At 58.2% G+C, this 24,081-nt stretch overlaps 4 protein-coding genes across 18 annotated transcripts; 2 read left to right on the forward strand and 2 right to left on the reverse strand.

The window, feature by feature from the left end:
• Positions 1-85: 85 nt before the first annotated feature.
• On the reverse strand, positions 86-10,753 carry FAM83E (family with sequence similarity 83 member E). The gene is made up of 5 exons (XM_043899698.1): positions 9,125-10,753; positions 7,401-7,568; positions 6,952-7,076; positions 2,589-3,036; positions 86-969 (listed from the first exon to the last, which is right to left on the reverse strand). Exons 1-5 carry the CDS (start codon positions 9,596-9,598, stop codon positions 694-696), a joined length of 1,491 nt encoding a protein of 496 aa, XP_043755633.1. The 5' UTR covers positions 9,599-10,753; the 3' UTR covers positions 86-693.
• On the forward strand, positions 3,908-5,388 carry SPACA4 (sperm acrosome associated 4). Its single transcript, XM_043899699.1, has one exon. The coding sequence runs from the start codon at positions 4,605-4,607 to the stop codon at positions 4,983-4,985; it is 381 nt and encodes a 126-aa protein (XP_043755634.1). The 5' UTR covers positions 3,908-4,604; the 3' UTR covers positions 4,986-5,388.
• A 1,417-nt stretch (positions 10,754-12,170) lies between the features above and the next one.
• RPL18 (ribosomal protein L18) lies at positions 12,171-15,986 on the reverse strand. The gene is made up of 7 exons (XM_043899720.1): positions 15,861-15,986; positions 14,553-14,639; positions 14,170-14,277; positions 13,536-13,634; positions 12,938-13,061; positions 12,715-12,784; positions 12,171-12,288 (listed from the first exon to the last, which is right to left on the reverse strand). Exons 1-7 carry the CDS (start codon positions 15,861-15,863, stop codon positions 12,213-12,215), a joined length of 567 nt encoding a protein of 188 aa, XP_043755655.1. The 5' UTR covers positions 15,864-15,986; the 3' UTR covers positions 12,171-12,212.
• An 85-nt stretch (positions 15,987-16,071) lies between these two features.
• SPHK2 (sphingosine kinase 2) lies at positions 16,072-24,045 on the forward strand. Of its 15 annotated transcripts, none has more exons than XM_043899700.1 (7): positions 16,072-16,277; positions 17,266-17,442; positions 20,188-20,656; positions 21,446-21,595; positions 21,713-21,807; positions 21,894-22,009; positions 22,387-24,045. In XM_043899700.1, the coding sequence occupies exons 2-7, from the start codon at positions 17,404-17,406 to the stop codon at positions 23,477-23,479; spliced, it is 1,962 nt and encodes a 653-aa protein (XP_043755635.1). In that variant the 5' UTR covers positions 16,072-16,277; positions 17,266-17,403; the 3' UTR covers positions 23,480-24,045. The 15 variants fall into 15 exon arrangements, with proteins under 15 accessions (XP_043755635.1, XP_043755636.1, XP_043755646.1 ...); XM_043899701.1 differs by having other exon boundaries at positions 17,288-17,442; XM_043899702.1 differs by lacking the exon at positions 16,072-16,277 and adding an exon at positions 16,292-16,634 and having other exon boundaries at positions 17,288-17,442.
• The last annotated feature ends 36 nt before the right edge of the window (positions 24,046-24,081 follow it).

Below are 24,081 nucleotides of genomic sequence, written 5' to 3' on the forward strand. Positions count from 1 at the left end.
GACGGGGGCCAGGACTCCCGGGTCTGAGGGAGGAAGGAGCCAGGTCTGAACTCCTCCCGTGAAGCTGCGAAAACGCACGTTTCTGGCATAAAGCAGCTTTATTCTGAGCAGAGGTAAAGGGCAGCCCTCACAATCCGCCACTTAGCCCCCCACGAAACAGACTCGGCCCCTGCTGGCTTCCCCTCCGCTGGCCCGGACCTGTTCCCCAGCAGGTGTGTCTTCATCCATTTCCAGCCCCTCGGGATTCAGCTCAGCTCCCCCTGGACGCTCCTCTCCTCTCCGCGGCCAGGCGCGGTTTTCCCCACAGCTCCTGAGCGTGGCAAGTTCAGGAAGCCTCCCCTCCGTCCCGAGACCCCTCCCATCTTCACCCCCGCACAATTCCAGCATGGGGACCACTCAGCCAGGCGTCTCCTCAGAGAAGTTCTGACCCGGCGGGAACAGGAGGTGTGCTGTTAGGACGCCGGCTAGTGGAGGCCTCTTGCCCATTTTCTAGGCTGTGACACTGAAGTCCAGCGTGGGCACTGGGCTTGCCTGCAATCTAGAACAAATGGGGGGGGGGGAAAAATCCTTGGCATCTCCCAGACACCAAGGCCACAAGCTTTGTCCCAGGTACAACAGTGAGGCGGGGGGCTCTGAGTGACCGTTGTCTGACCATCCTGGGTCAGGGCCAGAGCCATTTGGCTTTGGCTCCGGTCAGGGCTGCCCCCTGAGTCCTGGCTGGGTGGCCCCGTCTGGCTGCCGGATGCCTCTGGGTTCCGACCGTTTGGAGGCAGCATCTTCAGCAAATCTCCTCCGGGTCGGGGACAGATAGCGGAGGCGGCGGCCGGGGGTGAGGGGCAGGGGGCCGCCCCAGGGCTGGGACCAGGCCAGCGGGCGGGCGTCCGCCTCCCCGCCAGGGGCCCCTCCAGCACCCCGTTGCCTCATCAGGGCCTTGGCTGGCGTGTCCTTGGAGCCCCAGGACTTCTTGAGCTGTGGAGGGAAAGACAGGGAGGTGAGAGGTGGTTCTTGGGGGTCCCAGAGCCTGGGGAGAGAGAGAGAGAGAGAGCGCGGAGGGGTGGGGGAGAGGATGGAGGGGATGCTTAGGGAGGCGGGAGGGGAGGAAGGAGGAGGTGCGCTGCAGGGAGATGAGAGTGGAGGGATGGGGGGTGTGAAACTCCGAGGGGAAGTGAGAAGGCCTTTGCGTCTCCAGAACCAGGAGGGAAGTGAATGGGGAGGCTGGGGACCCCCAGACCTACAGAGGGGGTGCGGAGTTGCGTCCCCATGTGCAGCTTTGCAGTGAGGAGAGGAACAGGAAGCAGCAGGCAGCTGTGTGGGGGCAGCAAATATTTGCCAAGGGAGGTGATGCCGGGTGAGGGCGGCTCAGGACGGGGCAGAGGCGAGGACCTTGCCCCTGCCCATCCCTCTTCTCTTGATTGGGACCGAGGGAGGTGATTCCAGGGATATTCATTTCTCTCCGGAGAGGCCTCAAGCTCCCACTTAGCATATGGGGAAACTGAGGCCCGGAGGGGGCACAGGTCTGCCTGCATCTGGGGAGAATCCACTGGTTTCTGCCACGTGGCTCCTGCTTGCAGCCCACGTCACAGCTGAGGACACTGAGGCACCATCCAGGGTTTCCCCAGAGAACAGGGGCAGGCTCTGCCAAGTGTCTAAGCAGCTGGGAGAAGGGAGGGGAGACCCCCCTGACCTCCTCTAACCCCCTCCCCAACACACCCAGCACACTTGAGTCCAGAAAGCCAGTGAGCAGAGAGCATTTAAATGTTCCACCTGGGAAGCAACCAGGGCTGAGATCCAGTTCCTCCCCGGTGCCTTGGTTTCCCCACCTGTGAAATGGGTGAGTGGAGAGCTGTGACCACGTCCACCTCAATGGTTGTGGCAGTTCAGGGTGAAAGCGAAAGTACAGCCGCTCAGTCATGTCCGACCCTCTGCGACCCCGCGGACTGTAGCCCTCCAGGCCCCCTCTGTCCGTGGAATTCTCCAGGCAAGAATACTGGAGAGGGTTGCCATGCCCTTCTCCAGGGGATCTTTCCAAACCAGGGATGGAACCCGGGTCTCCTGCATTGCAGGCGGATTCAGATGGTTTGTGGCAGAGGTTACATTTAATCAACTCTGAGAAAGTGCTTGGCATGGGGCCTGGCACATGGCAAGGTGCCTGAAAAAAGATCGTTGCTTTGACCTTGGGCAAGTGAAACTCAACCCCTCTGTGCCTCAGCTTTTCCATCCATACAACTGAGCATTAACAGGAGTATCGCCTCACTGGGAGGAGGAGGTCAGGAAATCAAAATAAATTCCATCTGGGGACTTTACTGTAACAATGGTGATTATTCTATTTCATTCGACCACACTGACTCCTCCTCCCAAGCAAACTGAGGAAGGGGACAGTAGCTCAGCCCATGTCCCAGATGAGCCCTGAGGGTCCGAGAAGGAGGCTCTTGGGGGTCTCTGCCCAGCACACAGTATGGATACCGGAAGTGGACCATGCCATTAGGAACGCAGGGGAGCCGTTTTGCTTCCCCCGCCCCCCGGACCAGGCACCTCGCAGGGGCCCTCACAGGCCTCCATCCTCTTCCAGGCCCACCACCCGGTCTCACCTCGTTGTCTCCATCACTAGAGCCCGACAGCTGGGACAGGCGACTCAGGTCCCAGAGGGAGCGGCTGGGCCGGGTTGGGGGGCCGCTGGGGATCCGGGCGCGCTGCACGCTCCTCAGGATGTCGCTCAGAGCCGGCCCTGGCCCGGCCGGGGTCTCCTGCCTGTCCCCCTCGAAGACTTGGCAGGCGGACAGGCGTTGGGTCAGTGAGCCATCGGGCGGTGGTGGCGGCGACAGGGGGGCCACGGAACAGCGGTGGGCCACGCGGTGTGGGCTGTGAGCCAGCTGCAGCCCCCCCAGGGCTCTAACAAAGCGACCTGGGGTGGGTGCCGGCGGGAGCGGCCAGGAGGCTGCATATAGCGTCCGGAACTCTCGGCTGAACGCATCGGTGATTTCACCGGTCAGCAGGGTCACCAGGCCACGGTGCAGGCGGGAGTCACTCCACGTGAAGCTGGGGGGCACAGAGGGTGGAGGGGGGGCGGTCAGGATCTCCAGGCAGCCTCAGAAGCCTGGTCTGGCTCCCATCACCCACCCCCAACCTGGTCTCATGGAAAGGCTGTGTGACCTCAACCAAGTCCTGCAATCCCTCTGGCCTCAACATGCCCCTCCGTAGAATGGGGGCAACCAGGTATCCAACCCAGGGGGTTGATGGGAAGGCATGAGCTAATATACTTAAATGATCACCTGGAATCAGACTGGAGTTTAAACCTGGGCTCTGCCCCGTTCCCACAGAGGGATGCCTCAGTTTCTACCTCTGGAAAGAGATGGTATTCTGACACCCTCTGGGACTCTTTGAAGACTCAATTGCTTCCTATTATGACTGCCACTTACTAACTGCTTGCGGTGTACCAGGCTCTGGGTGTACCTGCTCCCTGCCTCTGTTTGCTCATCTGTCACATGGAACTAAAACACAGGAAGATTAGAATCAGAAAATATGGGTCGGGCCCCCTGTCCAGGGCCCAGCATTATGTCTGCGAGTCGAGACTTCCCCAGTGGCCTAGTGGCTAAGACTCTGCACTCCCAACGCAGGGGACCTGGGTTTGAACTAGATCCCACATGCTGTAAAAGATACTCCATGCAACTAAGACCCAGTGCAGCCTAATACTGAAATTAAAAAGAAAAAGAAACTCTGCACTTCCAATGCACAGGACCTGGGTTCAATAAGTGGTCAGGGAACTAGATCCCACATACTGCATGGCATGGCCAAAAAAAAAAATATATATATATATATATATCCCCCCCAATTATATTTCAATTAAAGTAAGTAAATAAATAGAAGAGTTTAAAAAAATTAAAGTCTGCAAGCCATGGTGAGCTGTGCCCTCACTATCCCTGTGATCACACTGGTTGTGATTTAGAGAATCAGGCACATGTGCTGGTACACAGCAGGTGCTCAGTAAATGCTCTTTTTGGAATTAAATGGACCTGGGCTCGCCTCCTGGCTCAGGGGAACTTTCCCTCCCTGAGCTTCGGTTTGCCAATTGCAAAACGAGGCTCGCCCTGGTCCACGTCATCTTGCACCTCGGCGGGCACCATAGCAGCACCCGGCAGAGAGGACCACTTCGAGGCCGGGATGACGAACGCCGGTCCAAGCATCCTTACGTCGTGGAGTGTCAGCATCCTCGCTCCCCAGCAGGTCGGCGGGCCAGCCTGCCCCCTTGGATTCTGACACCCCTCCCCCACCTATGACCTCAGCCCCGGAGCGGCCAGTGGGAACCCTGGGGAGGGGGGCGCATCTGTGAGGTCACCCCCATTCCGCTCCACAGAGACTCCTGTCGGGCAGCGGCCGCTGGCTCATCTCCGTCGCCGGGGGGGGGTTTCTGAGACCCGAGGATTTAAGAGCAGTGGTCACAACGGAGCTTCGGAGAAGGACGCGGAGCGTCGGGAACTGAGGACACGCCGATTGCTGGGCCTGGGAGATCAGAAGTCCCAAGGGCGCGAGGCGTGTCTTTCAGCAGTTCCGGGAGGCCCGGGAAGCCCACGGCCTGGCTGGGGCACCGTCACCGCCGCCAGGCCACCATGGTCCTCGGCTGGCTGCCGCTTCTGGTGATGGTTCTGGCCCCCGGCACAACGGGCGTCAAGGACTGCGTCTTCTGTGAGCTGACCGACTCCACGAGCTGTCCCGGCACCAGCATGCGCTGTGGCGACGACGAGGACTGCTTCACAGGCCACGGGGTGGCCCCCGGCGTCGGCCCCATCATCAATAAAGGCTGCGTGCACGCCACCTCGTGTGGCCACGAGGAGCCCATCAACTACATGGGCGTCACCTACAGCCTCACCACCAACTGCTGCACTGGCCACATGTGTAACGGGGCCCCTGACCCCACGCGCGGCCGCTTGGCGGGGGCCGCTGCCAGCCTGGCGCTGGGTGTGCTGCTGCTGCTCCGACACGTGCCATGACCGACCTGGAGGGCAGGGCCCGGGGCTGGTCTCCCGGCTGCGTTGCTCCCCCTGCCCCCCACCTCCATCCCCTTCCCCCATTAAATGGCCAGAGGCCCTGGACACCCTCTCGTGGCCCTGGCCTCATCCATTCTAGGGCTGCCCACCGGAGGAGCCCGGTGCTCTGGAAGCAGCCCCAGGCCCTCCAATTTAGTGATGGGGGAGCCATGTCCGACGGGTTGGACTGGACTACTGTATTTCATTGGTTCTAAGACGCGTTATTTTTTCAGATTGGGATCAGGATGTCTCTTTCCTTTGGTGGCACCTTAGAGTCTATGAAATATGGTAAAAAAAAAAAAAACAAAAAAAAACAAAAAAATCAAATAATAATAAATGACAGCTGACGTTGATGCAGCACATGTTATGTTCCGTGCCAGGCATGATTATCTTACGGAATCCCCAAGTGAAGTTGAGAACAAAGATTCTCTTCCAAAACCTCCCAGTCTTGGGAATTCCCTGGTGGTCCTGTGGTTAGGACTCCGCACTTTCACTGCCCGGATCCCCAGGTTCAATCCCCTGGTTGAGGAGCTGAGATCCAGCCAGCTGTGACGCGCAGCCCAAAAAAACAAAAACAAAAACCCAACGTCCCAGTCTTGACGCTAGCAGTTCTCAAAGGGTGGTCCCCGGACCAGCAACATCAGCATTAACCAGGAACTTGCTAGAAATGTCAATTCTCGGGCCCCAGTCCAGGCTGGCTGAACAGGGGTGGGGCCCAGAAATCTGGGTTTTATTTATCAAGTCACCCAGGTGACTCTGGGGTCTGCTCACAGTTGAAAGCCACCAGGCCAGGGCAAAGGTGATCAACTGGGCACTTCTGCCCCCGGCGGGGGGCACCTGGCAATGTCTGGAGATGATTTGGGTTGTCATAACTGGGGAAGCTGGATGCTACCAATATCCCCTGGGTAGGGGACCATTCAGCCCAAGAAAGCTCCCCCGCAATACAGAATCATCCAGCCCCAAACACGAGCAGTACCTGTCTTGAGAAACCTTGCTCTAGACACGCTAACGGGACCATCCCATTGTCTAGAGGGAGAAACTGGGGCACAGAGAGGGGAAGTCAGTTGCACAAAGTCACACAACCAGTGACTTCCAGCTAGGATTTGACCCCAGGCCATCCGGCTCGGAGTCCACATGCCCTGCTCCATGCTGTTCCCAGGAAGTAAACGTGGCTATTTTCACACTTTGCAGATGGGAAAACTGAGGTTCAGAGTGAGGGGAGGTACCAGCCCAGTGTCCCAGAGCTAAGAAGTCACGGAGCCAGGTTCCAGGGTCAGTTGGGCCCCAGGGAGAGAAGAGGAGGGACAGGAGAATGGTCTGAGGACTGGGCCATTTGTACACCAGCTCTGACTTAGGCGTCCTTGCGTGCGTGCTAAGTCGCTTCAGTCGTGTCCGACCCTGTATGACCCTATGGAGTGTAGCCCGCCAGGTTCCTCTGTCCATGGGGTTCTCCAGACGAGAACACTGGAGTGGGTTGCCGTGCCCTCCTCCTGGGGATTACCCCAACCCAGGGATGGAACCCACGTCTCTTATGACTCCTGCATGGGCGGACGGGTTCATTACCACTGCGCCACCTGGGAAACTCTCTGATTTTTGCACAGAGGTGGAGACAGCCACCCAAAGCAGAGCTTGGACTCTAGTCCTGGTCCCCCTGGCATAGGAGCTCCCACACACCGGGAGAGCAGTTTCCCAGATGATGAAGTGCAGGGGCCAAAGAGATGAAGACTTACCCCCAGGCCACAACCCTGCCTGGTGGGAGGTTCAGTGCCAGCCTGTTCTGCCACAAGACCCCTCCTCTCCCGGGCAGGGGTGGGTACAGACCCATCTTACAGGGGAGAAGAGAGAGTCTGGGGGAAGGGCATGCCCCACTGCCGGCTGAGGGGCAGCCGAGGACCGGAGGCCGGGCAGCGTGGGGTCGGGGGCGCCGCACCTGTAGGATCCTGAGATGACCCGCTCGCCGTCCAGCAGCACGAACTTTTCCCGCACGTTGCCGCTCACCTGCCGACGCCAGCGGCTCTGGAAGCTGCAGCCCCGCACGACTCGGATGTCTAGGTTCTGCAGCAGGAGGGCATGCCCTTGCTCAGGCCGACCCTCCCGTCCCCCCTGACCTCCACCCGGTGCCCTCCCTCCAGGCTGCTCCTACCTGGGTGGCCCGTGGCAGGGTCTGTCCCAGCCTCCCCAGGGGTCTCCTGCGGATGGTCCATGGGAAGGCTCACCCCAGCAGCCCTACCCCCACACCATGGGCATCAGATCTCAGGGGACCCTCTCAGCCAGCATCCACCTTGATGACCCAGGACCCCCTGGAAGGGTCTGCCCCATCCCGCTTCCCCTCCAGTGCCAGGGGATTGGGGTCTCACCCTCCAGCCACCCGGCCCCTACCTCAGTGGTCCAGGGGTTGACCCCCAGCTGCTGGGCCAGCGTCAGAAAGGCAGGCAGCTGCTGACGGTCCAGGAGCAGGTAGACGGGCACCCAGCGGCGCGTGGCAGCCTCCACCAGGTCCAAAAGCAGGTCTGGGTCGGTGAAGACGTCCATGACCACGGCCACCAGCTGAAGGGTGGGGAGAGGGGCTGTGGGTGGAGCCTGGGGCTTGGGGGCACATTCCGCAGGTGAGGTCCTCTGGGGCATTTAAGGGTCCAGGCTCCGTGGGACGTCCAGAGAAGCTGAGGGGGAGACCCCGAAATACGTACTACTGTTCATTCAGCGCCTATGTGTGAACTGACTCAAGGGACATGAGTCTGAGCAAACCCCAGGAGACAGTGGAGGACAGAGGAGCCTGGCATGCCGCAGTCCACAGGGTCGCAGAGTCAGACACGACTGAGCGACTGAACCACAACGATGTGTGAATGAGAAGCAAACGGCCTTTCTGGAGGCTCCCCACCTCTAAGTGCTAGAAAACTGTCATCATAGATCACACGTCTGCAGCAGTGCCCCATGGGCTTTGACACTTCATGGCTGGCTGGGCTCCAGGGCTCAGTGGGCTGGAGCCCCTTCACTGTGGGCAGCCGCACAGCTGGTCCTTGGGTGGGATAACCTGCCAGGCCATCAAGGCGAGCTCTGGGGACAGGGAGATGCTGAGGAGCCTGGAGCTGGCAGGCAGGAAAAGGTGGTGGTGTTGAACCCTGAGTCACTTGCCAGAGGGCCTTGGTTCAAAGCCCCACTCGGCCACTTAAAAGGCAAGGGACAACCTGCCGTGCCTCACTTTCCCCATCTCCACAATGGGTACATTAAGCCTCAACCTCACAGGACCCTCCTTGGGATTAGGTGGGTTAACCCATAGAAAAACACTTAGCGTGGGAGTGGAGACATAAAAAGTGTTGTTAAAGAATGGGCCATCCAAGGGGCTGCAGGGCAGACATTTTCAGTTCAGTTGCTCAGTCGTGTCTGACTCTTAGCGACCCTGTGGTCTACAGCACACCAGGCTTCTCTGTCCATCACCAACTCCCGGAGCTTGCTCAAACTCATTTGGGGCCCCCTAAAGGAGGATAAGGGCTTCCCTGGTAGCTCAGCTGGTAAAGAATCTGCCTGCAGTGCAGGAGACCCTGGTTCAATTTCTGGGTGGGGAAGTTCCCCTGGAGAAGAGATAGGCTACCCACCCCAGTATTCTTGGGCTTCCCTGGCAGCTCAGAGGGTAAAGAATCCACATTCCACCTGCAGTGTGGGAGGTCTGGGTTCAATCCCTGGGTTGGGAAGATCCCCTAGAGGAATAAGTGGCAAGCCACTCCAGTATTTTTGCCTGGACAAGAATCCCCACAGACAGAGGAGCCTGGCGGGCTACAGTCCATGGGGTCACAAAGAGTCAGACACGACTGAGCAATTAGGCACAGACATCCACCCTGGAGATGGGGGTGGGGTGGAGTAGGTGACTGAGATGTGCGGTCATCCTTAGGTCCAAGAGGCATGGATGCCTGAGGCACCCAGGTCTTGGGGAGAGAGTGGGAACCCTCGGATCTAAGAGGGTGAGGGTGGATGCCTGGATCCTGGGAAGTGTGGACACGCACGGTTCAGAATGCCGGGGTCCCAAGGGATGTGCCCTCACACCCACGTCTGGGGGCCGACACGTGAGGGTGGCCAAGTCTGGGGGAGGGACCCCCTGAGGCTCCCACCTTGTGGGCGGCCCGAATCTCCTGGTGCACCAGCTCCTTGAGGGACGGCTGGCCCTCGCCAGGCGGCTGGGTGTACAGCTGGGCCCGGGTGATCCCTTTCCAGGCTGAGTCCTCCGGCCAGCCCAGGCGCAGCACCGGCACCGCCTCCTCTGACTGTCCCGGCCAGTAGGTCAGGCTGCCCGAGACGCCATGGGCAGCGTCGGCTCCCTCTCCTGCCCCGCCGGGCTCAGGCTTCGCGGCTGTCCAGTCCTCAGCTGCTGCCACCAGGCCCTGGAGTTCCTCTCCGCCCAGAAAGGGCCGGAGGCCCTCGCGCCGCACGCAGGCCTCGAACGCCTCTGCTCCCTCGCCCAGCAGAGCCTCCAGCGCTAGTCGCTGGCCCTCGGAGTACAGGAAGCCGGGGCTGGCCTCAGTCTGGGGCCATCCCCCGGGCCCTGGCTCTGTCCCTTCCAGTGCTGCCAGCTGGGAGGCCGCCATTGGGCCGTTTGAGGGGGAGGATGGCGAGGCTGGATGTCCGGAGGGCTTGGCTGTCTCTGGGCACCGAGCATCTAGAGGTCTCCAGACAGGCAGACTCCGTGTGGCCGTGCAATGCCACCCGCACAGTCCTCAGTCCCGACAGCTTGCCGTCCTGACGATCGGACTGCCCAAATGAGGGACCGCCCGCACTGCTCAGACCACCAGCCCGCCGGCCACCTGAGCTTCCTGCTAGACTCCGATGGTCTCGCGGAGCCCACGAGTGGCCCTACTTGTCGGTCAGACTGACTGCCTGACACTGTCTACAGCCACCCAGCTCTACTTTCTGACACGCCAGCCCCCTTCCACCCTCGCTGGTAACACGAGGCTCCAAGTGACCCTGCCTCTGGCTCAGGCTGACTCTCCCAGGCAACAGGCTGTCTGTTTGTCTCTGAGCATCCAAACGTCCCTAGCTAAAGGCAGAGCAGGCTGCCCGTTGGCCCCTGGCAGAGAGCCCACCTAACTGACCCTCTCTGGCAGTCTCTTTGACGGTCCGGAAGACATGGATCGCTTCCAGCTGACAGTCTCAGCATCTGACCGCCCAGTGGAGCAACCAGCAGGCTCCGCCGGAATGTTTCTCCCGATAACCAGCCGCCTGACTCACCGGTCCTCACTGGCCGACCATCCCGGAAGCCTTCTCTGTGAACCACCCCTCTCAGCCGTGGGAGGGTGCACACCAGCCCTAAATCTTGGCATCACCTTCCCCAGCTGGGGACCTCAGTCTGTCTCCTACGCAGGGTGAAGCTCCTGCTACCGGAGCGTTCACACCCACTCAGGCTGCCGCGGGGCTGGGTGCCCTCTACAGGGAGTGTCGTTACAATGCAATGCAGACTGATGGCCGATCAACTAACCCCGGTTCCCAAGACCACTGACCCGGCCTGTGTCCCGGGCCTCTGAGTGATCTCGGGCCCACTCCAGCCAGGATTTCTGCCTTAATCCCACTGCCTCCAGCCAGCAGACTGTCCACTTATTCCAGGATGAGGACCACTCTGCATCCCTCCCAAGCTGCCCCTTTGACGATTCTGACTCAGCCTCGGCTCGGTGGACCCCCAATCCCTGTCGACAAGAACCCCCTCTCCAGCACCCAGTCGGCTCCCCTCCGCCAGACCACAGCAAACCAGCCCTGCAAAGAGAAGGAAGAGGAATAAAGCCAAGCCAGTCCCTCTCCCTCCAGTCCTCCCCAGACCCCCCATCTCTCCCAGGTCTCCATCCCCTTCTCCTCCTCTTGCCTTTCTGGAGGTCAGATCAGGGGCCTGGAGACCTCCTTTATTCCTGTGGCTCTTCTGGCCGGCCGGCCTGCCTTATTCATCAGGTTTCTTCCTGGGATCCGGGGAACCCAGCCCCTTGTGCAAATACAGGGGGAGGGCCATCACAGGCCCCTGGAAATCTGCGGTGTGGGACCAAAGTAAGGGAAGGTCCCAGCGGCCCGCCAGACTCGTTTCAGGGGCGGGAGTTCACATCACCTGTTCCCACGCACCCTCTCCCCTGTGGTGTCCCAGCCCATTTCTATTTCCTGGTCCAAGCCCCACCAGTCATCCCTAACATGGAGTTCCTGAGGGGAGCACGGGTCCTTTAAGAGTAGGTGTGGTTGGTTCAAAAAGGAAGCAGGTGTCATTAACACGACACCTGGAGGGAGGTGGGGCTTCAGCCTTAGATGGCTGCTAGATCCCAAGGGTGCAGTAGGGTCCAAGGGCACCAACAGGCTTAGGGTGAGCGCCTCGGACACTCAGGCCCCCGCAGACTCCGCCCCCCATTGCACAACGTTAAGGGGCTCATCCCAGAGGCTGGTCTGCATAGAGGGGTTGTCACTGAGTCACTAAATCCTGTCCCACTTCTTGCAACCCCATGAACCGCAGTATGCCATGCTTCCCTGTCCTTCACTGCCTCCCAGTTTGTTCAAACTCATGTCCATTGAGTCAGTGATGCCATCCAACCATCTCATCCTGTCGCCCCCTTCTCTTCCCGCCCTCCATCTTTCCCAGCATCACGGTTTTTTCCAATCAGTCAGTTGTTCACATCAGGTGGCCAAAGTATTGGCGCTTCAGCATCAGCCGTTAATATGCAGGATTGATTTCCTTTATGAGTGACTGGTTTGATTTCCTTGCTGTCAAAGAGACTCTCAAGAGTCTTCTCCAGCACAATTCAAAAGCATCTATTCTTCAGCACTCAGCCTTCATGGTCCAACTCTACACCCATACATGACTACTAGAAAAACCACGCAAGTCTCTCAGTCATATCCGACTCTGCAACCCCATGGACTGTGGCCTGCCAGGCTCCTGTGTCCATGGGATTTCCCAAGCAAGCATACTGGAGTGGGTAGCCATTCCCTTCTCCAGGGGATCTTATCGACCCAGGAATCGAGCCCAGGTCTCCTGCTTTGTAAGCGGATTCTTTACCATCTGAGCCACGCTTTAACCACGGCACACGGCAAAGAGAGGGGCATGGCACCCACTGCACAAAATGACGGGGTTCTCCTTGAGGGCTCCAACTCTCTCCCTCCCCCCTACTCTGTTCCCCAGTAATATACAGAAGACCGTTAGCATCCAAAATCTTTTTAATAACAAGGTAGACTCTCGGGTTAGTTTTTGTAGCCACGGCTGGCTCGACGGCCTCTGGCGCGCTCGAACTTCCGGCCCTTGGAGCGGACATAGGGTCTGCGGGGAGAGAAGGGGCCCACGTTAGAGTGAGTCAGGGGCTGCTGGGGCCTGCCAGCCAGCTGGGACTTCAGAAGAGATGTCTGCTCTAACCAGCGGCACAGGGACACCCTCAGAGGGCCTCACTCAACTGAAGCAGGGCCAGAGGGGAAGCCTGGCAGCGCAGGAGGCCAGATGGCCAGGAGTGGCTGAAGGGTCTGCACTAGGCCCTGGGGGCGTCAACCAGGGTGCCCCAGAGCTGGACAAAATGCAGGCCCCACCTGAGGTGCGGATAGGCCCCGAAGAACCCACACCAGTGATGCTGGCTGGGCAGGGAGCTCAACACCCGAAGAACAGAGCTCTAAGCAGTCTTGAAGGAAAAGCGGAGATTCTAGGCTGACAGAAACAGCTGAAGCGCAGCGAGGCTGGCGTGCAGGGCATACTCACTTGGTATGGCTATGCGGGGTTCCTGGGGCCTTGCCGAAATGCCTGTACACCTCTCGGCCCTTGCGAGGACCTAGGGAAGGGGAAGAAGGGGCGGCTCAGGCTGATCCGGGCTGGGGTGTGGGTGTAGGGGGGCTGTCCTTGTCCCTGACCTCCCAGACCCAGAAAGGGAAAGGCTGCCAGGAGCCACATGGCCCGGCCCCTCGAGCCACGAAGCACCACTCACCCGAGAGGAGGACGGTGCCGCAGCCCTTGGGGGAGTCCAGGGCCAGCTGGTCGAAGGTGAGGATCTTGCCCCCGGCCTTGAGGATGCGACTCCGGGCACGGCTGCTTACTCGCAGAGCACACACCTAGGGGACAGAGGACAGCCGTGGTCAGGGCCCCCGGATGGTGGCCCAGGAGCCTCCGGTCCACTGCCCAGACCCAGCAGGAATTCTGGCTGCTTATTCTGCCTGGTAACCAACTACTGGAGGCAAACGTCTGAGCCATAAGAATGCAGCCACTCAGTTTACATCTAGAAACCCACTTGACACCACAAACCAAAGCCAGTACACAGGTGAGAAAACCAAAACACAAAGATGCGTCACTTTGTCCAGAGATGATAAAGTGGCAGAGAAAGCCAGATGTGAATTCTGCCTCAGAGCAAGCACCATCAGCAGGGCCCCAGAAAGGGTTTGCCCAGGGATGCCCACCATCAACATCACCCCCCCCTGCAATTCAGGCTTGATGCCTGCCTCACCCAGAGGTGAGACGAGCCTGATGGCACCATAGCAGGACCTCAGTGTGACCCACACACCGTCTCCTGAGCCACACCCCCCACTCACCTTCAGTTTGGGCACCTCCTGGACACGAACATCATCAGTTATAGTTCCCACGACCACAGCTGTTTTGCCTTCCCGGCCAGGAAGTTTCATCTTCCGGATCTGGAATGGGTGCAGGGGAGGGGGTCAGTGATACACACATTAAACAAGTCCCTTCTGGTGCTTAAATCCAATCCCACCGACTCAGGCATCCCAAGGGCCAACAGTTGTGCCCTGTTTGAGCTAAACCCATCCACACCACACCTCTCTAACTACTACAACAAGCCTAATTTCAGGTCCAGCCTGCAGAAAGCTCCAAAAAAAATGCAAACATATCTCTCCTACAGAAAGCTTTTGACACCTAGGACTTGTTCTAAGACTTCAAGCCTCAGAAGATTTCATAAAAGACACTGTAAACTGCATCCCCCCCACCCCCAACATGGTGAGAAAGAAAATGAGGCCAAGCCAGTCCAATGCTCCCACTATACAGCTTCCATCGGAGGGGTCAGAGTTCTGCACCCACCACTGGATGAGGTGAAGCCAGCTAATAGCCAGGCTGCTACCAGAGCTCCAAGCCCACCCTTCCTCTTGAAGTCGGGCTCCAGACATGACCCAGTTGCTCCCCCAGGTTGGCTATGCCCCAGCACCAGCCCCTCACCATCCGGGAAAGAGAGAGCGGTGGCCGGTTGGTGCGGCTCATGAACAATCTCTTTAGGACAACCTGATTGAAGGTGGAGTTGGTTCGTCTGGCCAGGAACCTGTACAGCTGGAGTGGAAGGAAAATGAAGAGTGAGAACCCAGGGCAGCCCAGCCTACCCCCTCTCTCCCAGCTTTCTAACAAAGGGGCAAATAGAGGGAGAGAGTCCCGCCTGGCCAGGGACCCAGAAAACCCCCCCCACCCCCCCACCCCCAGCTGTGAACAGGCCCAGAGACTGAAAACACTGGCATCTCCAGCAGCTCTGGAAAAGCAGACCCGTGCCTGTTCTCTGAAGTTCTGTTTCTGGGGTGTCCTTGATGAGGGGTCTCTGGCCCCAACCTCACCTTGACCAACAGCCTCAGGTAAATGTCCTGGCTCTTGGGCTCCTTGCGTCGAACCTTTCGGTCCTTGTTGTGGCGGATGTCAACTCCCTGCAGGGGTGAAGGGAAGACCATGAACCCAACTCTCATTTGGCAGATTTCACATAAACATTTTCAATTATTCCTTACCTCTGAGTAACAGCTAAACGCGCAGTCTCTGGAGATAACCAATCCCAGACCCACACTGAGAACAACTGGAAAATCACTGAAAACTCCCTGGGCCTCAAGTCACTCTTTTTTTAAAATAAAAAAAGGGGGGGGGAAAGAGTGCTAATTTTACACAGTAAGCTGTCAGCTCACAGCACAATGACCTTAATGGCACCCTTATTAACTCAAATTTTTAGTTCTTCAGCAACTATGTTTTTCAAAAATGTAAGTACCATTTAATCTCTCAACGCTTGTTCCAACACGTGGAGCGTTATCAGAAACACTTAAACCAAGAACTGACTTTATTATCATAAAGGCAATGAGCGTTTTTTTCAAGTACTCTGTACAGAACCAATCTTAAAATGACTTTTCAAGCATTATCTCCTTGACTCCAAAAACCTGACCAGGTAGTTTCCCACGCTAGTGCTAAGAAAGCTGAAGGAAGCCCACGATTTCCATCACACCCTCTGCCTGCTTTCCTGCAAATTTCTTAGACTATGTCATGAATTGTAAAGAACTACTTGTCAATAACTCTCATTTATCCAGCATTTAGGTATGCAAAGATCCTTGGTGAGCACTTTCTGTGAGCACTTCTTATCGAACTCACATCTCTGAAACAAAATTACCTAGTCTCCAACGAACAGATGCTTTCCGGTCACAGGGAATGCAGTGGGTAGGGAATTGAATCTCGAACGGAAGCCCGCCTGGCTCCCAAACATGGGCACCAGCCGCTTGATGACTCCCCCCACCAGCACCCAACTTTCCAGGCTGGGGAGTGACAGAATACACAGGCAACACACGCAAGAGTGGCTGTGGAACCAGCTTCTGGATCCGAATCCTGGCTCCGCCACTTACTGGCACTGTGACCCTGGTCATATTACTTAACCTTCTTGCCCCTCAATCTGGTCATCTACGATGGGACCTATATAATAGACAAGTACAGGAAGGGTGGGAGACTGAAGAAGCCCACCCCTGGCCTTCGGGCTTCCAAAACAGCTCCCCACCGTGGGAGTCGCCTCCTTCCAACACCCCTGAACCCCTGCCTCCCTTTGGAATGTCCCCAGCCCGGGGCCGCAGTGGATGGCAGCGGATGGTCGAGCCCAGGACGCCGCAAAGCTAGCTCACCATGATGGCGCCTCCTCCTTAGCCAGGTCTGGAAAGAGAGAGCAGACGCGGGATGGGCGGGGAAAGCCTTCAGCGTGTGGCGCCTACTTGACATCACTTGGGCGACGCGGCGCTCTACTATGACTCACGCCTCTCTATGGTGAATCAGAAGGCCAGCTAGATGGGCGTTTCCGGAATTGAGTGGAGGAAACATCTAAAGGGGAACAAGGGCTGCGCCAAGGACGGAAGGACCCGCACGTCGGGGGCCTCTCTAGCCCTATCCACGCCCTGTTCTTGATAGTCTTCCGGAAGAAAAGGCTCTCGGAGCGTGAGAGATGTCGCGCGGAGCTAGTAAGAGGCGTCGCGCGGTGACGCTCTGGCCCGACGCCGACGGCCTCTCTGTGGCTCCCGGAGGACCCAGAGAACCGAGTATTAGAGGTGAGGAGGCGGGGCTGTCTGGCTAGTCTGGACCTCAGGGAAACCTCTGACCTCTAGCTTTGGGCGTTTCTTCAGGAGGCTTTCCTCTGCCTTATTGCTTGCTGCGCCTCTCAGGTGCGGCTGCAGCTCGGGAAGTCTTACTTGAGATGTAACCCGAGATCATCTTGCTGCAGCCTCGTTTGTGGCATCCTGTATTTCCAGTTTTTAGGTTCACCTTCTCCCTCTGCCTTCAGATGGCCCTTCCCTGAACCCTACTCGCCCCTGCCATCAGGAGGCTGCTTTTCCCAGCGGGAAAGATTCAGGTGGTCCAGCGTGTTTCAGTTTGAGGGATGTGCACGGTACTGGAGCGTAGAGGAGGCAAGCTGAGGCCCCCCTCCCCGGGCTTTGGGGATGGGATGTAGAGAGGGGATGGGTAAAAAAAAAAAAAAAAAAAAAAAACTCCTGAAAGAGAGGGAGGGGAGCCTTAGAGGGAGACAGAGATTCCGAGAGGAGGAGGAATGGAGACTGAGAAGGGGAGTGGACAGAAAGCGAGGGTGATGAATTGGTGACGCGGGAGAGTGAGAAGACCTAGGAAGAGGGAAGGTGGAGATCCAGAGAGAGCAGAGACATAGAAAGATGGTGATATCGTTTGTAAGCTAATTCAGTTCGTGGCTTTGCTGTTAATACTTACTAATGGCGTGACCTTGGGCAAATCGTGTAACTTCTCCGTGCCTTACTTTTTTTATCTGGAAAAGGGTGATGATGGTAGAACTGGCACATAGAGTGTTTTGGAGCATTTAGTTTAAAAATTAGTTTAAAAGCTCAGGACAATGTTTGGTTCATAATAAGTGCTTGCTAAAAATTAGTATCTATTCTTGTTACTGACTTTACTGGATGGGACCAGATGGACTGGTTGGGGCAGTGATAAAGCTTCTTCCTTGTGGAAGCTCTGCCTCTAGGACCCGCAGTATTCCTATAATAGCTTGGCCTCCTTTACTCTGCCCTTCAGGCTCCTACTTACCTCTTCACAGAGCCACAGACCAAACCTGCACCATGAGCCCTGACTCCTTGCCCATACCACCCACCCATGGCCTCCGAACCAGGCCCAGTGTCTGGCTGATGTGGTAACACAGCGGAGGACCAGCAGATGAATGGACACCTTGAAGCAGAGGAGCGGCAGGACCAGGTAAGGGTCTATGTGAAAGTCAAGATAACCATACCATGGGACAGTTTTCTTCTCCTCCTTGTCCCTGTGCCTTGGTCTTTGAGTCTCAGTCTCTTTGATCACTGTATCTTTCTTTTCCCTGGAGCTCTAAGCACACACTGTGTTTCTCGGTCTCTCCATCTTACTGGGTGTCTGTCCCTCTCTCAGGGTCATTCTTTGGCACATGTTATCTGGTGCTGTTGCTATTCTCAGTTGAACACTAGGTACACTGTTTTGCAGTAAGTGAACTTCATCCTCCATTTATCTCTCTGTGGCACAGAGTCGGACACGACTGAAGTGACTTAGCAGCAGCAGCAAGCTCAGTCCCTATCTCCTTCAGCATGTGTCTTCCTCTCTACAATTCTGTTTCTAGGTCACCTGATATTATTCTTGCCTTATTTCTTTCCGTTTCCCTGTGTCTTTGCCTCTCTATGTCTGTCAACATCTTTGCTTTCTGTCTCTTGGTCTCAGTTCCTCTCAGCCTCCAACATTCTCTCCCTTCCTCACACTTGACCGAGAGATATATCTCTCTCAGATACTGTCTCTCCCATTCTCTTTCCTCTGTCTCTGTCTTGCCGTTTCACTGGGCAAATATGATGTCCCCATTCCAGTTTTTGCCCAAGGTAAACAGTTTGTGAATTAATGAGCCTCTCCTTCCTGGCTTTCATTCCAAAAGTGGCTGTCCCCATCTCTCTATGTGTCCATCATATTCTGGGTTTTCTTATGTCCTTACCTTGCACATTCTTAATTCTGTTGTCTTTGTTTATCTGTTTTCTGCTTTATGTCTAAGTGTGTTATTGCCTCTACCTCTGCTTCTCTTGTACTGTTTTTGCATATCTCTACTCTTTGTTAGATGTGTTAAGATCATTCTCTATCTGCAGTTAAAGACCTCCCCCACGCCCCCTTCTCTTTTATAAACTCAAAAGGATGGGACAGGCCCACGTGCCCTCAATAAAGATGGCGACAGGGGCGGTGGCCATGGGACCGTGTAGCCGCCTCTGCTGCGCCTGTGCCCTCACCTATAATGGCGGCTGATCTCGCGAAAGGCGATACCCCGCCCAGTTCTCCAGCGCTTCCGCACGGCAGGCCCCTGAGCAAAGCTCGCGAGTCGACTGGTCACGCCCCCGCACGCTCTCATTGGTGCAATTCAGGCCGGCCGCGCGGCCATTGGCTGAGCGGATGCACACCCTCCCCCCCACCCCTAGGTCTGGTGCGGACAGTTGATGATGACTAGAGGAGCTGTGTGAAGGAGGACCCGGTGTGTGAGGAGGGCCCGGGGCCGGGACATGGACCCAAGTCAGGAGGACTCAGGGACCAAGAGGAACGTATACGTAGGCCCGAGACTGGGGTACTAGTGGTGTGGGGTGGAGATGGAGAACCAGAACCAGGACTGAGAGATCCAGGAATGAAAACTCAGGTCTGGAACCAGGTTCTGGAAATGGGGTGGGGATGAAGGCCCGGAATCCAGGGAACCAGAGACAGAGACTTAGGCTTATTGATTGGGGGGAACCTGTGGATGAAGACCAGGCCAGCAGCCTGGGGACCTAGGGACAGAATCGCAGGCCAAGGACTGGGGGAGATCTAGGGCTCCATGCAAGCTGATTTAAGGTAAGGGGAGGGGGGCGCGGTCAGTGCAAGTTTATGGGTGAACCTTGAAGAACCCCCCTGGGTAGGAGACAGAGGTCGCTCCTAAGAGTGAGGCCACAGATGGGGGTGTTTCTGGCGCAGTTCTGGGCCTGGGGTAGGTGAGGGGAGAACTGATAGGTGACCGGGTGGGCGGGGCAGGGGGAACAAAGGTGAGCAGGAAGGAGGAGGCAGAAACTGGGCAGAGGGCAGGGGGAGGGGATCTCAGGCCCAGCTCCCAGTCTCTCCCTGGAGAGCAGGCGGCCAGACACCCAGGTCAGTGCTTGAGGTTCACCTCTTGGTCTCTGTCCCTTGCAGGTTCCCACATGTGGCTCTCCCTATCCGACCCCTTAATCCCTCTGTGTCACACCCCTTTCTCAGTCTTTGCAGATACTGCATCCCCTATCTCCTGCCTCTTCTGTGTCTTTCTCTCCACTGTTGTCTTTCTGATTCTTGGTGCACCTCTGGAGCCCCTACACTCTTCCTTGCTCTCTAAATATCTTTCACTGTATTAGGTTTGATCTCACTGAAGCTGTTTGTCTCCTCTCAGTGTTTCTCTGGTCTCAGACCTTTTTCTCTGTGTCTGAGTGTGTGCATGTGTATGTTTGCTCAGTAGCTCAGTCGTGTCTGACTCTCTATGACCCCATGGACTGTAGCCCGCTAGGCTCCTCTGTGGAATTTTCCAGGCAAGAATACTGGAGTGGGTTGCCATTTCCTATTCAGGGGATCTTCCCGATCCAGGAATCCAACCCACAGCCCTTGCATCTCCTGTACTGACAGGCGGACCCTTTACCACTGAGCCACCAGGGAAGCCCCACTGGCACATAGTATTGAATAATTATTGGGGGAATAAAGGAATGAATCTTTGCATGCCTAGGTGTGGACCCTCCAGGATGCTGGCCTTCTTGTCCACCTGACCTCTGCCCTGTGTCCTCAGGGTCTTCCCACACTGTGTCTGGGCCTGTCTCCCTCTGGTGCTTCCATCTCGCCTGTTGGCAGCCCTCGCCTCGCTGTCTCCTCCTGTCCACAGGCCCTGCCCGTGCTCCCCTCTGCCCACCACGGGGCTCCTGGACTCTGACTCCTGCCCTCCTTCCTCCCCCACAGAGGCCAGAGCAGGAGCTGACCTGGAGCTGGGGCTACCGGCCTAGAAGCGCCCTGGACAGGGTCAAGGCCATGGCCCCCCTACCGCCACTGACCCCCAGCACCCCACTCCTGCATGGCGAGTTTGGCTCCTACCCAGCCCGCGGCCCACGCTTCGCCCTCACTCTCACACCACAAGCCCTCCACATACAGCGGTTGCGCCCAAAACCCGAGGCCCGGCCCCGGGGTGGCCTGGTCCTGCTGACCGAGGTCTCAGGCTGCTGCACCCTGCGGAGCCGAAGCCCCCTGGACTCAGCAGCCTACTTCTGCGTCTACACCTACCCCAGGGGCCGGCGTGGGGGCCGGCGCAGAGCTGCACGCACCTTCCGGGCCGACGGGGCAGCCACCTACGAGGAGAACCGCGCTGAGGCCCAGCGCTGGGCCACGGCCCTCACGTGTCTGCTCCGTGGACTGCCACTGCCTGGGGATGGGGGTGAGGCACTGGGCAGCCTCTCTGTCCTAAGGCCACCTCGGTGTCTCTGCGGATCTCCCTCTGTGGGCATCTCTGTGTCTCCTTTTCTGTGTGTCTGTCTGTGTGATGTGTCCCTCTGGCTTTGTACTGAAAGAGTGATATACAGACAGGGATGGGCTACAGAAGGAACAAAATCACAGGCAGAGGAGTCATGTTTGCTGCTCTTGCAAGATTTCAGTCTCTGTTCCCTTCCCTTTCCCTGGGTCCTGACCACAGATGAGTCAGAGGCTCCTGGGCTGGTGAGAGCAGCCAACTGAGACATGCTCCTAGGCCTGGAGATGGCATCTCATCCAGCTCTGGTTGGGGGGTGGGGGGAATCAAAGAAGGCTCTTGGGCAGAGACCCCCACCCAGGATACTCAGATGGCACAAGGAGGTAAAGGTTCCGTGGTCCCCAGGTGGTGGGTTTTCCTTGGTCCTGACTGCTTCCCACAGTGGAGTAACCTGACCCGGGGCCCAGGTGTTTGGGGGTGTGGAAGGTGGAAACCACAGCTTTCCTCCTTCCTCCCTGGAGTCCACAGGGCACGGGGATTAGACTCCCCAGCACTGCCTTTGTCTCCTCACCTGGGGGTGGTGGGTGACGGGGCTGTACACCTGGGCCTGAGCTGGTGAGGCCCGGGAAGAAAAAGCTGGACTTCCAGGTTTTGACGCCAGCCCTCCACCAGCTCCTTTGGGGCTATTTGCAGTTCCTGTTTCTGAAGTGAGGGGCCTGGGTCCCTGACCTCTGTAGACTCCTTCCCTTCTCTCTGCAGAAATCACCCCCGACCTCCTGCCGAGGCCTCCCCGTTTGCTCCTATTGGTCAATCCCTTTGGGGGGCGGGGCCTGGCCTGGCAGTGGTGTAAGAACCATGTGCTGCCCATGATCTCCGAAGCGGGGCTGTCCTTCAACCTGATCCAGACAGGTAAGGGCGGTGTTAGGAGGGAGGTGGGAGCTGGGGGCTAGAGCTCCAGAGTCCGGGGGCGGGTGGTGGGTTCGGAGGCGTGGAAGAGCCTGCCTCACTTCTGGTTCCCCATGTTAGAACGACAGAACCACGCCCGTGAGCTGGTCCAGGGGCTGAACCTGAGCGAGTGGGACGGCATCATCACGGTCTCGGGAGATGGGGTGCTGTATGAGGTAGGACCACCCTTCCTCAAGCCTGTGCCCGGGGGCACCGCGGGGGCCAGGACCAACACCCGGGTGTCTGGTCTCCCACCCTCCAGGTGCTGAATGGACTCCTACAACGCCCCGACTGGGAAGAGGCTGTGAAGACCCCCGTGGGCATTCTCCCCTGTGGCTCAGGCAACGCGTTAGCAGGAGCTGTGAACCAGCACGGGGGGTAGGTGGGAGGAGCCCTCCTGGGATAAGGGGCCTAGTCCATCTGCTTCGCAGCCCTCCCCCACTCCCTCAGCATTTTTGCCTGCCTTGTTCCAAGCGGTCTCCCTAGTGCCTAGAACTGTGCCTGGCACACAAGAGACACTCAGTGAATGCTTCTGCAGTGAAAGACCTGACAGGGAACCTGGCTCAGTAAGAAGAGCCCGCCTGGAGGTAGCCAGATGGCTGTGGGTGGGCCAAGGCCTGGTTCCCGCCCCCCCACCGGTCTGCTTCCCTGTCCCTCTGTGCTGTCCACACCCCTCCCACCTGGTCCTGGAACGGAGTGTCTCACCAGCCCTGTTTACTCTTTCCTGCTGTGTCTGTCCATGTCTGATTGTGAAGATTTGAGCCGGCCCTGGGCATTGACCTGCTACTCAACTGCTCCTTACTGCTCTGCCGGGGTGGCAGCCACCCTCTGGACCTGCTCTCCGTGACTCTGGCCTCCGGCTCCCGCTGTTTCTCTTTCCTGTCTGTGGCCTGGGGCTTCGTGTCAGATGTGGACATCCAGAGCGAGCGCTTCAGGGCCCTGGGCAGTGCTCGCTTCACCCTGGGCACAGTCCTGGGCCTTGCCACGCTGCACACCTACCGCGGCCGCTTCTCCTACCTCCCTGCCACCGTGGAACCTGCCTCACCTAACCCTACCCATGGCCTGCCAAGGGCCAAGTCAGAATTGACCCTGGCCCCGGCCCCAGCCCCAGCTGTGGCCCACTCACCCCTGCATCGCTCAGTGTCAGACCTGCCCCTGCCCCTGCCCCAGCCTGCCCTGACCTCCCCTGGCTCACCTGAACCCCTGCCCATCCTGTCCCTCAACGGTGGGGGCCCAGAGCTGGCTGGGGACTGGGGTGGGGCTGGGGATGCTCCACTGTCCCCGGACCCACTGCTGCCCTCGCCCCCGGGGACCCCCAAGGCAGCTCAGCTCTCACCCATCAGCGAGGGGCCCTCAGAAATGGCAGCATCATCTGGGCTCCCACCTCCCACCCCTGGTGCCCCGGTAGCCACCTCTGCTGGGGGACCACCTGACCACCTGCTCCCTCCTCTAGGCACTCCGCTACCCCCAGACTGGGTGACAATGGAGGGAGACTTTGTGCTTATTTTGGCCATCTTACCCAGCCACCTGGGGGCTGACCTCGTGGCGGCCCCCCACGCGCGCTTTGACGACGGCCTGGTGCACCTGTGCTGGGTGCGTAGCGGCATCTCGCGGGCGGCGCTACTGCGCCTGTTTCTGGCCATGGAGCGTGGTAACCACTTCAGCCTGGGCTGTCCGCACCTGGGCTACGCCGCGGCTCGTGCCTTCCGCCTCGAGCCGCTCACGCCTCGCGGAGTGCTCACGGTGGACGGGGAGCAGGTGGAGTACGGGCCATTGCAGGCGCAGGTGCATCCTGGCCTTGGTACATTGCTCACGGGTCCTCCAGGCTGCCCTGGGCGGGAAGCCTAAATCCGACCAAGTTTGGAGCCCGCCAAGGGCGGGGCTTACATTCCCAAAGGGGCGGAGCCCGAGCCAGGGGGCCCGGCGAGGCTGCTGGAGTTCGCGCGGAAGCCGCACACTGGTCCCAGCCGCGTCTGGGGATTGCGCCCTACCCTAGGCGACCAGAGGTGATGCCGGAAGATGTCCCGAACTCCAGGGGCTTGGGGTCGCTCCAAGGGTAGTGCCTGATCAATGAGGGCGGGATACACTCGAGGTCCTCGCGCCCGGCTCGTAGAACGCCAGGTCGGCTGAGGGCGGAGCCTGTCATAACGCGTCGTTCAGTGACGCGACCTGGAATGTACGGGCCGGGGAGGCCTTAGCTAATTGGCCCCGTCTTCTCCGGTGCCTCCACCTAGCTGGCCAATCAGCCCGGGAGGGGCAGGTTCCCCCGGGCCGGCGCTCCGATTTGCACTAATGTTCCTCTACCCCCGGGTGGGGAAGTTCGTATCCTGTCTTCTGTGCGCGTTCCCCCTGCCCCAATCTTCAAAGCAATTGAAAAGGTCTATGCAATAAAGGCAGTGGCTTCGTTCCTCTCAGGTCCTCGCCCCTTCCTCCATCCGGCAGCCCGTGGG

This window comes from Cervus elaphus, chromosome 4 (assembly GCF_910594005.1).
Source record: "Cervus elaphus chromosome 4, mCerEla1.1, whole genome shotgun sequence".
Taxonomy (NCBI): domain Eukaryota; kingdom Metazoa; phylum Chordata; class Mammalia; order Artiodactyla; family Cervidae; genus Cervus; species Cervus elaphus.

Excerpts from the sequence above, each read along its gene's own strand:
- FAM83E (XM_043899698.1), bottom strand. The coding sequence starts at position 9,598 with ATGGCGGCCTCCCAGCTGGCAGCACTGGAAGGGACAGAGCCAGGGCCC. Across the intron at positions 7,077-7,400 it reads TCAACCCCTGGACCACTGAG|AACCTAGACATCCGAGTCGT; the intron begins GTAGGGGCCGGG and ends CTCCTGCTGCAG. Across the intron at positions 3,037-6,951 it reads GTCATCTCAGGATCCTACAG|CTTCACGTGGAGTGACTCCC; the intron begins GTGCGGCGCCCC and ends TGTGCCCCCCAG.
- RPL18 (XM_043899720.1), bottom strand. Across the intron at positions 14,278-14,552 it reads ACCTGAGGCTGTTGGTCAAG|CTGTACAGGTTCCTGGCCAG; the intron begins GTGAGGTTGGGG and ends CTTCCACTCCAG. Across the intron at positions 12,289-12,714 it reads ACCCCGCATAGCCATACCAA|ACCCTATGTCCGCTCCAAGG; the intron begins GTGAGTATGCCC and ends CTCTCCCCGCAG.
- SPHK2 (XM_043899700.1), top strand. The coding sequence starts at position 17,404 with ATGAATGGACACCTTGAAGCAGAGGAGCGGCAGGACCAG. Across the intron at positions 17,443-20,187 it reads CAGAGGAGCGGCAGGACCAG|AGGCCAGAGCAGGAGCTGAC; the intron begins GTAAGGGTCTAT and ends CCTCCCCCACAG. Across the intron at positions 20,657-21,445 it reads GCCACTGCCTGGGGATGGGG|AAATCACCCCCGACCTCCTG; the intron begins GTGAGGCACTGG and ends TTCTCTCTGCAG.
- SPACA4 (XM_043899699.1), top strand. The coding sequence starts at position 4,605 with ATGGTCCTCGGCTGGCTGCCGCTTCTGGTGATGGTTCTGGCCCCCGGC.